Consider the following 11,742-nt stretch of genomic DNA (forward strand, 5'->3'; position numbering starts at 1 on the left):
GCTAGCACGAAAGGAGGAGGAGCGTAGGACTCGCCAGGCCGGCGGGAGCAAGGCTAAGACCCAAAACCTAGCGGAACAGATAGCGAGCTGCCTATGGGAGCAGGACTGGAAAAGGAAGCCCCCTAAGACAACAGGCCCGATAGCGCTCCGAGCCTTCCAGAGACACAATTACTAGCTATATAGGGACCTGACAAGGGCCGAAGCAAGCATAGCGATCCAAATCAGGTCCGAACACATTGGATTAAGGGCCTACCTGTTCAGGAGACGCGCACTAGACATCTATAGCCCAGCCTGCCAGTGTGGCTACCCATCGCAAAACCCAGAACATATGCTACTACGATGCCCGCAGTGGGCGAGAGGCAGGGGAAATTGGAGGCACCAAGCGGGAAGGAGAGACTACAAGTCAATTATTAGGGACAAAGGCAACATTCGCCGAATCTCTCGGTGGATACTACAGCAGGGATACCTCCAGCAGTTTAGCCTCGCGAGCGAGACGGAGGAGTGGATAGACAAGAGGCGGAAGCGAGGGGGGTTGCAGATAGGGTAGTCATCAGGGCAGGCCCATGACACTAGCGTACCCCTAACAAGGGAAATTTAAGACGTCAACGAGGAGGAAAAGACAGGCGGGAAGGAGGAGGGGTTTTCACCAACACGGTTTCCCCTCTATATATACAAAAACAAGATAGTATAGCTGCATAGGCCAAAGGGCACTACAACAGCTTAATGAAATATCTATCTATCTATATAGTATCCTAAACGATCTCTTCGTTATATAGAGCCTTGACTTATATAAGTAAATCCTACTATACTACCTACTACGCTACCTCTCCCTCCCGTAGCTCGCTTAAATTGAGCTTAATATCGAGGCGTACGGGCGGTAGGATAACCTAGCTCTAATGCTATAGACGTGGATCGCTTAGATCCGACGGCAGATCTTGCGATCGTCTAGTAAGACTATTAGGCTTTATACCCTACACACCTAGACAATAAGTAATTTTAAATACGAACTGTACTAGGAACTGTACCTAGCGTACCTACCGTCTATTAAGTTGTTTCGTGCTTATAAAGTATTCTAGGTTCTTATAATCGGAGTAGATAATAACGGGGTTGTTATCTATATCCTTTATATTCTCGAAATCGGTGTCTATATTATCGTCTAAGTTGACGGTGAGCTCAGGTCTCTATTCTTCGAAGGCGAGGACGATAGCTAATAGTTCCTTGTCGTAAATCTCGTAGTTATACTCCTATAGTAACATCTTCTTAGACATATATACTACCGGTCTCTAGACGTCTTTATATTTCTATAAAATTACTACCGTAGTAACGAAATCTAAGGCATCTGTTTCGACTATAGTTTCTAACCCTAGTACAAAGTATACAAGTACCGTGTTAGTTAAGAATATATCTTTTGATCCTTAGAAGGCTACTTCGTATTCTATTATCTAAACGTATAGTATCGGCTTACTAATCTTACTAGTCTTTGTCAAATTCGTAAGGGGTATATAGATTTTGGAGAAGTTCTATATAAACCTTCGATAGAAGTTTCCGAACCTAAGGAATGCTTATACATCCTTTAGGCATATTAGAGTAAGCTAGTTCTTAACTATGTCGACCTTTTCTAGGTCTATACGGATACCGTCGACTCCTATAATAATACTAAGGTACTTCGTCTCTATTTAGTAGAACTTGTATTTATCGATATCTAATTATAGGCCGGCTTTACGTATGCGCTATAGCACTTTACGTACGTATTATATATGTTCCTCGAATGTGTTGCTAAAGTATAGGATATTATCTAGGTATACTAAATAGAAGTTATCGAGATACTCTCTAAGCGTATCGTTAATATATAATTGGAATGTTCCTAGAGCATTATATAGGCCGAAAGGCATTACTATACACTCGAATTGACTATAGCGAGTACTAAACGTAGTTTTCTATTCGTAGCCCTCCGTAATACGAATACGGTTAAAGGTAGAGATAATATCGAGTTTAGTAAAGTACTTCTTCCTATTTAGACGGTTTAGCGTTTCTTAGAATAGCGGTATTAGGTATCTACTTTTGACCGTAAGGCCATTAAGAGCTCTATAGTCGATATAGACCCGCAGACCGCCGCCTAGTTTACGTATAATTAGTACTAGTATAGAAGCCGGGCTCGTACTTCGTTATATCGCTCTAGATTCTAGCTAATTATCGACCTACTTCTTGATTACCTCATTCTTACGAGATGACATTACGTATAGCCGCTTGAAAGGAGGTGACTTAGTTACGTCTTTAAGGTGTATTTTATAGTCTTTACTAGAGCGGTAAGGTAGGATCTTTAATATATCCTAACGGTTAAAATAGTCCTCGAAATCGTATAGTTCCTAGGGTAAGTAGACCTTAGTATCTTAGTCCTTGTCTTTACCTTTTATAAATCTGTCGAAGTCGTTGTTCACTATTATTATATATACTGTTAAGGGGTTTACTAACTATACCTTCCGAAGGTTTATAGCGTAGAGCCTAGTAGGATCGAAGTCTTACCTAGTCGCTACTATTACGTAGGCTCGTAATAGGTTAGCGTAGTGCTTCTGACTAGGTAGTATAATCTTTATTATATAGACTTCCGCTCCTTTCTTACGAGCTAGTTTTGCTACGTAGGCCGCGGAGATGTTTACGATATCGATCTCTAGTTCTAGTTCGACAACTCGTTACTTTTGTTTCGTATATTAGTACGGTCGCTTTAACGTCTTAACGCCGTCTACCGGTAACGGTTATCGAGTATATATACGGAAGTTATCCTCTTCGTCCTCGAACGTCGTATAGAACTATAGTTAGGGTATATACTTAGGTAACGATAGCGTAGGAGCAGTGACTTCGTCGGGGTTATCTTCTACTATCGGCGGTCGATAATTGCCTAATAGTAGTAGCGTAGCTAGATAGTTAATAGACTATACTATTAGGTACTTATTAGACCTCTAGTTTGCCTTATAGGTACGGCATTTCAAATAGTTCATTATTATAATGCCCTTCTCCTATTATATCTCTAGTTCGTAGTCTACAAACTAACTAGAGCCGAGCACGATGTTATACTCTAGTGATTCTACTAAGTAGTAGCTAAGGATTTCGACGTGACCGCCGACATTAAAAGGAAAGTACGTAGACTCGGCAATGAGCTCGTTAGCGGAGCCGCTATTAGCTAGTCCTAATTATAGAGGTTCTTCCTAGAGTCGAGGAAGATTATATATACGAGCGTATATAGAATTTATATACTAAGAGGTGGCACTATAATTAAGGAAGGTAAGAGCTTAATTACTATCTATACTACTAGGTATTATAAGGTAAGGGGACACTCTCGGCCTTAGTACCCCTCGTATAATAGGCGGTATTAGAGAGCTTACTAATATACGTAAAGCGTACTCTAGTCCTTATATTACCGCATCTCGCTATATTTCCTTCTTAGTATTATGTTCGTAAGTAGGACTAACGGTTGTCGTACTTAAGCGTTAGTCTAGCTATTTCCCTATTACTAAGGGTTGGCCGGTGTCTATATTATAGAGCTAGTATTCGCGCGCGGCGGAGGGCGCTTATACTACTTAATAGGGTAGTCTAGTAAGTATAAGTTATAGTCTATACGGCGGTAGCGGACATAACCGCCTACTACGATAATACTAGCCTTCTCCTTAGGCTCGAGCTTCTTAAGTTCCTTAAAGTTACGCGGTATCTAAGTGTATAGCTTAAGGCCTAAACCTTAGGCTACGCCGGGCGCGGTAGGTATAGTACCGTTACTACCGCTAGTACTACGAGGTAGTCGTAGTATAGCTAGGGTCTTTGACTTTAGGCGCTCGAACTTAGCTTCGAGCTTATAGTATAGGTCGACTAAGTCTTCGCGGTCCTTAGTCTCTATAGGTAGTGCCTCTATATATTTATAGTTAAGCTTACCCTCGAGTAGGCGGTGATTAGTCTTAGCTAATAGGTCGTATAAGTTGCGCTATTCGTCGTACTTAGCGATAAAAATGGAAAATAACTCGTTCTTACCCTACTATAAGACCTAGAGCTTCTAGAAGGCCTTACCTACGACGTCCTTCTTACTATACCGATCGATAAGGAATTGGATTATCCTATCTATAGACTTGAAGGGATTAACGTAATTACGCTTAGTACGCTTAGAGGGTACTCGCGGATTGTATAGCTAGTACGGGTACCCGTCGAGGTAGTTAAGGATGTAGCGTAGTCTGTCCTCGATAGTCTAGAACTATATTACGGACAGCTTAATCTCTAGCTAATCGAGCTAACGGTTAAAGTTCATATTCTTATTATCGAACTTACTTTCTAGGTCCTTAACTAACTTGTTAGTATATAAAATATTGACGGAGGGTTCGATAGTAGTGAGCTAGCTAACGGCGGTATTACTAGTCACTATAGAAGTACTACTAGGTGTGCCCTAGCGTTCTCGTCGTAAGGAGTTACGGCGTAGGTAACGGCGTAGTCGACTATTATCTCTACCCTTATCGTTATTAGAGTTGTTTCCGTCGTTATCGCTACTACCTCTACTACCTCCTCGTTAGGTACCTCTACCTATACGGTCCTACTAAGTAGGAGGCGTAGATGATCGTAAAACACCGTTACGACGAGGGGAGTAGACGCGGACCTTATGACTACGGTCATTATTATTATTACCGTTAGTACCGCTAGTATCGCTAGTACCGTTCGTGTCCTTAGCTACTAGCTAAGCCTTCAGTTCTACTACCTTCTTATTTAGAGCCTAATTGCGCTTAGATAGGGCTTTAATGTCCTTAGGTAATATACCTACCTACGACTCCTCGACCTGTCCGAAGTACGTATTATTGTCCTATCGGAGGCGCTAATTAGCTTCGTAAAGGTCTTATATCTGACTCTTATACTTCTAGTATTTATTAAAGTAGAAATATAAAGAGGCCCTTAACATCCTTATCCTTTTCGAGTTAACTAAGACTCTCGGATACGATATTACGTTCCTTCTTTATATCGGCGTACTTATACTATATAACCTTATTAGCCTTCTTTAGGGACTCGACCTAGTTGAAAAGTGTGATAAAGTCTGACTATATCTAGCGAACGAGGTAAAACATAATCTCCGGGTGTACTATAGTACGAGTCGCGAACTTAGCTAGGCTCTTAATAGTAGTATACTCTAAGGCGATTGCCTACTCCTTAGGTTAGCGTATGTTATTAGTTTTACTATCTTGTATAGATATATTATCTCTTGACTCTATAATCTTGTACACCTTAATTCCTCCTTCTTCTAAGATCTATTCTTCGTTAAGGAATTGTACGAAGTTAATAGGGTCGGAGGTCAAGGCAAACTACTATTCTTTAGGTAGTAGATCCTTCTCGATCTCTTATTATTCGGCGGCGAAGTTCGAGTCGTCGTCGGAAGGATAGGTACCTAGGGCGGTATCGGTGCCTAGGTTATCGAGTGTCTACGTTTTAGTAGATACGGTTAGGAAAAGCTTAGCGCGTACGAGCGACTAACGCTTATACTTACTAAGATCTAGATAAAGAGGTTACTTAGGTAAGAGCACCCCATTAGTAGTACTACCGGGTGTAGCTATATTATACTATTACGTAGTAGGTAAGAATGCTCTCTTAGTAGGTATATAAGGGCCCTATAAGAGTAGGGAGGCGCGCGCTTTACGCGAAGGAGAGAGGTGATCTATTAACTTAACTAATACGTTTGTTTACGCGACTATAGTTATTATTAGTACGCCTATACGCGCGACTCGACGGTTAGTAACTATAGTAAACTTGACCTACCTTAATGCGTTTTACGTGAAGGAGAGAGGTGATCTATTAACTTAACTAATACGCTTATTTACGCGACTATAGTTATTATTAGTACGATTTGATTATGACTACTAGCCTAACTAGATAGGCCGCTTATAAGACCGAACAAACTATTACGGGTAGTGATCTATAAGACGATAGTATAGGGTTACCGTAAAACAAGCGTTGTTTAGTAAGGCTACGAAAGAGAAGCGCGAAGCGCGCGAGATATATAAGGAAGCGCTAAGGCGCGCGACGTTACGGTAGTAGTAAACCGTAACATCTATACTTCTAGAGGTTTATAAGCTATCTTAACCTGTTATAAAAAGGTCTAAGTACTATTAATAGGAAGTGAGTAGATTATAACCTCCTATACAAGATGAGTAGGAGTGTTAAGATGTAGTATCTTAAAGGGAGTTAATAATTAGGAAGTGATCTAGTAGCCTAAGGTATCTACGATGACTTAGCTTATAGGGAGATACCTTCTCTACTCTTTAGCTTAGATAGACATCTAACATAATCAACACATTAGTTCCTAATATATTGCTATATACTCGTGCTATTAGTTAGTTAAAGATTAATCTCTTACTCTACTCCGCTACTATTAATCTATACCTATTTAATATATATAATATATACTCTACTTTTAAAACCCCTTATATAAGCCCGTATAATAACTTCCTATATAAATAACGTTATATAGACTACTCGGTAAGCGTCCCGGTAGGAGTTTAGAGTTAATAGATATAATACCCCTCTATATAGATAAGGCGTATAACTATTACTTTTAGATTAGTTTTTATAGCGGATAGATAGTATCGGATCTTACCGAGTATAGATATAGTTAGTATTAGCGGCCTTAAGGGCCTATAAGTAGAAAGAGAGTAGAGAAGTAGTCTAGTAGAAATATAAGATCAACGTAGTATTACATAACTAAATTTAGGGTCCGATACCTCGTCTTTTAGAATAGCTTCGTAGATACTTAGATAGTATCGGTATTACTACCACTTTTCTTATAGTAAGTTCGATACGGAGAGAGTATAAAAACTAGCGGGCGCCGCGACAAAGTCTACGGTCGGAAGCACGGGCCTAGCCCGTGCCAAGACCTAAGGGCTCGCCCTTCACACCCCTGCGGCTAACTACACTATACTTCTCGCGGCCTTGAAGAAAGCGACACCCGGAATAGATTGCAAAGGGTCGAATCCGATGATGCTGCGACACACTTGATGGCCCAAATCAGGCAGATGGCATGTGCCAATGCCAAAGCCGAGCTCATCCGACCTCGACCACCTGCATGACAGCCAATTGGATCCGACCACAACACACGTTCTCCATAGTGACTTGCAGTCAAAGGAGTATATGATGCGGTTCTCTCGCCAGGAGTTGTATCGTAGATTCGACGAAGCATCGAGACAATGTGTTACGCGACAATGATCACATGGCAAAAGTGCGGTCACTGGCGGGTATGTAGCAGAGCCGTCTTTAGTCGGTACAGGACTACCCAGAGCTAACCTTCGCAGACAATCAACGAGATGTGTGAAGAAGCGCTGGAGCGGGAGCCACCAACATTCTGCACATCGGCATTCGAGCCCATAGCCATCGACGTCGACCGTGATGATGGAGTGTGTCCTGATCTCAACAAGCATCCACTCGCCCCGGGAGAAGTCAGAGCACCTTGTGCTTGGTCTGTCAGGCTCGGGGGCGACACTCGAACGGCGGGTCGAGGTAACCAGTAAGTGCAAGGAAGATGATGTGAACATGACGGATCTTAATGTGAGCGTTAGGTGGTACAGCCAGCAGTCGCAAGGCCAGGGATGATCGGCTGTGAGGGCTGACGGCTCAAGGCAATCGCTCATTGAGATTCTGAAGATGACATGGATGGAGTTATGGATCAGGTGTTGGCGCCAAATCCGGTCATTGTACACCAATAGGTCGTCTAGTTGCCCCCTCACGATACTCACGAGTGGACAGAAGTGCGAATTTACTCCGAAACTTCCTCGCTGCTGAAGTGCTGGATCTGTCGCGGACGAGCGGCGCCACGGACTTCCGCGATCTCAGCCCAGAGCCTTTATGCAAACTGGAGAGGCGATGTATGCCCATGACAAGCAGATGCCGTTGGAAGCCGAGCCGCCGGTTGTGCAACGACACAAGCCCAGTAGAGGTGGACGTACGCGAACAATGCTGGACAGGTGGAGGTCTAGAGCGTGGTCTCGGGTATTTTGAAAGCCATGAAGTTGTGTTGCCCGCTGGTCAGCTCGACGTCTGATGAAGCGCCGTGCATTGGAGAGTATTTGTGGACGTTCGACTGTCTTGATCAAGATTCGGATACATACTGTATGTACTTGCCGAATCTCGGGCCGGTGCGGCTGAACTGTGGGCCGAGATCTGAGTCTCATCAGCCACATGCAGTTCCTTTCATTCCCATCACCATCACCATCCATATCACGAACGTGCAACAGCATCGCCCGCCATCATCGCCACTTTGTCCCTTCTCCGTCAGCATGCGCTGAAGCACGCACAAGCTGTGAACGCGAGGACTTCCGCTTCGGACATGAGCTCAAGGAGCAAGAAGCAGATCAGCATCGACAGGCACGGCTCGGCCATCGCCTCGCAGGATGCAAGATGCATGACACAGTACCTCCTAGTGACTTAATCATGCCTTCGAAGCAGGCCCTGTTTCTGGGCTGTTTGTGCGCGTGTCTGCCGCTATGACCAAGATGCGCTACGTCTGGAGCACAACCTGACAACGGCTCAAGGGCAAGCTAACAGTATCACATGCACTGACATAACGATTGGGTCAGTACATCTCCTGCCGTCGCGCTATGAGCTGACTTCCTTGACAGTACATCGCGTGTGAGACGCGCTACCTGACTAAGCGCGAAGGTTTCCAGGCGAGTGCAGGTTGTCAACCCATATATCATATCTTGCATTGTTCTTTGCATGCAGTGTACTTGATCAGCTGTACCATGGATACATCAAACAGTCAAAACAACACCCAACAGCGCATTTGGCTTATATCCTTTCCTCGGGCCTGCCATCATCTGTTTATGCGCATGTACGCCACATGGACGCTGTTACAGGCCCGACTATCCAACTATCGTCGCTATCGAACCTCGACACAGCGCCCATTGAGTGTTACCGGCTACGTGCTGAATGTCGCAAAGGCTGGAAGTCTTGGAAGGCCAATATCGACGACCTCGAAAGCCAGGGTAAACGTGTGCTGAACAGCTACTCCATAGCGTTCCACGTTGGCCCGCCGTGCACAACCGCTATCTCAACAAGGCTTCAGGCCAAGCACCTCCGAATGAGCAAGATCCGGCAGATGGGAGTCCACCGCCTTCGCTTGAATACTGGCACCTCGAGCCTCAAGAGACGGATGCGCTGGATCCTACTATGTTCCCGGACAATTTCCTGCAAACGCACCAACCAGTCTTTTTGATTCGACATCCGGCATTGGCCTTTCCTTCGGCTATGCGAGTGGCTGCACGGTATTTCACATGGGACATCACAAAGACATTCATGAACATCGTCCTTCGCTATAGTTGGCATGTAATGTTGTACAAGTGGTACCTTGAGCACAACCAGAGCGCCTCGACCGAAGACTATGGTCATTGGGCAGAGCCGCTGATCCTAGACTCTGACGATCTGATGTACAACAAGGCAGCAGTTGCGGAACTCTGCCGCAAGACCGCCCTGGACCCAGATCGTGTGCAGTATCACTGGGCGAAGACTGCGGCTGAGAGCACCTACGAGAAGGAGGAAGTCTTCACCGACACACTGGCTGCATCAGAGGCGATCCTGCCCGGGAAGAGTTCTGTCAACGTGCGCCTCGAAGAAGAGTTGGAGAAGTGGCTGGTCGAGTTCGGGGAGGAAAGAGGCCAGCTTTTACGAGACCTGGTCGCGGACGCAATGCCTGACTACCAGTATCTGCGAGAGCGATCGATCGGAGCAACACATGGTGCTGTTGTGGATAGCGGTCAACATTGAGACACTCCGAAGACGCGACCTGCCGACGCGACGTGCCTTGGCGCGTTTTGCTTCAACGTCATTTGCTCGTGTACGACTGCCAAATGTAGCAAAGTAGTGCCGACTGCTAATGACTCCGCACCTATGCTGTGGCTTGATGCTGCGATATAGCAGTTCATCAGGTTCTCGCAGTTCATCCCATGCAAGATAGCACACTCAGCCGATCATGGCGCGTACGCAAACCGAGACTTTGCCTTCGCAGTCAGCCAACGAGTTGCCTCATCAGTTGACTCCCACATCGACGATGGAGCTCGAACAATTAACAGGATCTCAGCAAACCAATGTTGCCCAACGAGAGGATGTACCGCCGGATGGAGGGTACGGCTGGGTGGTTGCAGCTTGCGTGTTCCTGATCAATGCCCACACATGGCGTGTCAACTCGGCTTGGGGTGTTTGTAAGCGATCGCAGTCTTTGCTGGTGCATGAGGCAAAGCTAATCATCCAGTCCTCGCATACTACCTCTCCAACGACACCTTCAAGGGAGCAACGCATCTCCAGTATGCATTAATCGGCGGTCTGTCGATCAGTCAATCTTTACTAGTACCGCCACTTGTTTCTCTTTGCAATGAGAAGCTAGGAACCAGGGTCTCCCTTCTCATCGGCACTTTGCTGGTTTCGACATCAATGTTAAGCTCGTCATATGCTACGCAGGTTTGGCATCTGTTTCTGAGCCAAGGAGCTTGCTTCGGCTATGGCATGGGCTTCCTGTACATAACAGGGTCTGCAGTACTTCCACAATGGTTTTCGAAGCGGCGCAGTCTTGCTGTTGGCCTTGCCTCGTCCGGAGCTGGTATTGGTGGGCTTGCTTATAATCTTGGCGCTGGAGCTGGCCTTGAATCCATAGGCTGGAGGAAGACTTACGTCGTACTAGCAATTACCACGCTCGTCGTCAATCTCACTTGTGTTGTACTGCTCAAGGACCGCAATAAGATGGTGCAGACTTCCAAGAGGGCTTTTGACATTCGCGAAATGACTCACGTTTCGACTTGGTTGATTGTCATTTGGGGTTGGATGACGGAGTTGGGGTACATTGTGCTCCTCTACTCGCTGCCGAACTACGCACTGTCAATCGGTCTGACGGCTCAGCAAGGATCCATCGTAGGGGCAGTGTTGAACCTCGGCCTCGCTCTAGGTCGTCCACCCATAGGCCATCTGTCGGACACCTTTGGACGTATCAACGTGGCTGGCATCATGACCGCGTTGTGCGGCATCTTCATCTTCGCACTCTGGATTCCGGCTAAGAGCTATGCGGTTCTCTTGGTCTTCGCTCTGTTGAGCGGAACTGTAACAGGAACTTTCTGGGCGACCGTGGTCCCAGTCACAGTCGAGATTGTGGGCATCAAGCGTTTACCACTAGCGTTCGGAATGATTTGTCTGCCGTTGGTAATTCCTACGACTTTTGCTGAAGGTACGTACTCTGGTGTGATCCTGTGGCATAGCTGACGGTCTTCGGTCTGGTAGGAGTGGCTTTGGAGATCGTGTCGACCTCCGGCTATCTCACGGCTCAGATATTCGTAGACTTTGCCTATCTCATTGGTGCGGCTGCGGTATGGTGCTTACGTTCATGGAAAGTGAGGGAGCTCCTCCAAGATGAAATGCGAGAACAACAGGGCCAAGCGCCCCTACCGGCCGGTTCGAAAAGGCAGCACGATTGTGTTTGGCTCACGTCGAATGGACTCCTCAAGGCCAAGAAGGTCTGAACGGAGTAAGCTTGAGCACAGCCCCAGGCAAATGTGCCTCGCCGCAAAGACAGCGCTCGCCAGGTGGTACGTGTGGTACGTAGGCGTTACCAGTAGCGGATGCTCCAATGTGCTGATCCGGTACACAGCTCGGCTATCTAGGCTAAGGGAACGAATTGCATCAGGCTACACAATTACTGCATAGGCCCCAAGATCCCAAACGGGCATTGATCGCACATCAAGCGCTCTAGCG

At 45.9% G+C, this 11,742-nt stretch overlaps 3 protein-coding genes across 3 annotated transcripts; all 3 read left to right on the top strand.

Annotated features, from left to right (window-relative positions):
• Positions 1 to 7,199: 7,199 nt before the first annotated feature.
• On the top strand, positions 7,200 to 7,602 carry CLAFUR5_05862 (uncharacterized protein; the record flags this gene model as incomplete). Its single annotated transcript, XM_047905010.1, has 3 exons — positions 7,200 to 7,247; positions 7,305 to 7,516; positions 7,569 to 7,602. 3 exons carry the CDS (start codon positions 7,200 to 7,202, stop codon positions 7,600 to 7,602), a joined length of 294 nt encoding a protein of 97 aa, XP_047762065.1.
• A 1,653-nt stretch (positions 7,603 to 9,255) lies between these two features.
• CLAFUR5_05863 (Pyrrolopyrazine biosynthesis cluster protein F) lies at positions 9,256 to 9,771 on the top strand (the record flags this gene model as incomplete). The annotated part of the gene is made up of 1 exon (XM_047905011.1): positions 9,256 to 9,771. The coding sequence occupies one exon, from the start codon at positions 9,256 to 9,258 to the stop codon at positions 9,769 to 9,771; it is 516 nt and encodes a 171-aa protein (XP_047762064.1).
• A 205-nt stretch (positions 9,772 to 9,976) lies between these two features.
• CLAFUR5_05864 (putative transporter MCH2) lies at positions 9,977 to 11,510 on the top strand (the record flags this gene model as incomplete). Its single annotated transcript, XM_047905012.1, has 3 exons — positions 9,977 to 10,205; positions 10,256 to 11,218; positions 11,272 to 11,510. The coding sequence occupies 3 exons, from the start codon at positions 9,977 to 9,979 to the stop codon at positions 11,508 to 11,510; spliced, it is 1,431 nt and encodes a 476-aa protein (XP_047761555.1).
• Positions 11,511 to 11,742: the final 232 nt, after the last annotated feature.

The sequence above is a fragment of the Fulvia fulva genome, chromosome 5, assembly GCF_020509005.1.
Source record: "Fulvia fulva chromosome 5, complete sequence".
NCBI classification, from domain to species: Eukaryota; Fungi; Ascomycota; class Dothideomycetes; order Mycosphaerellales; family Mycosphaerellaceae; genus Fulvia; species Fulvia fulva.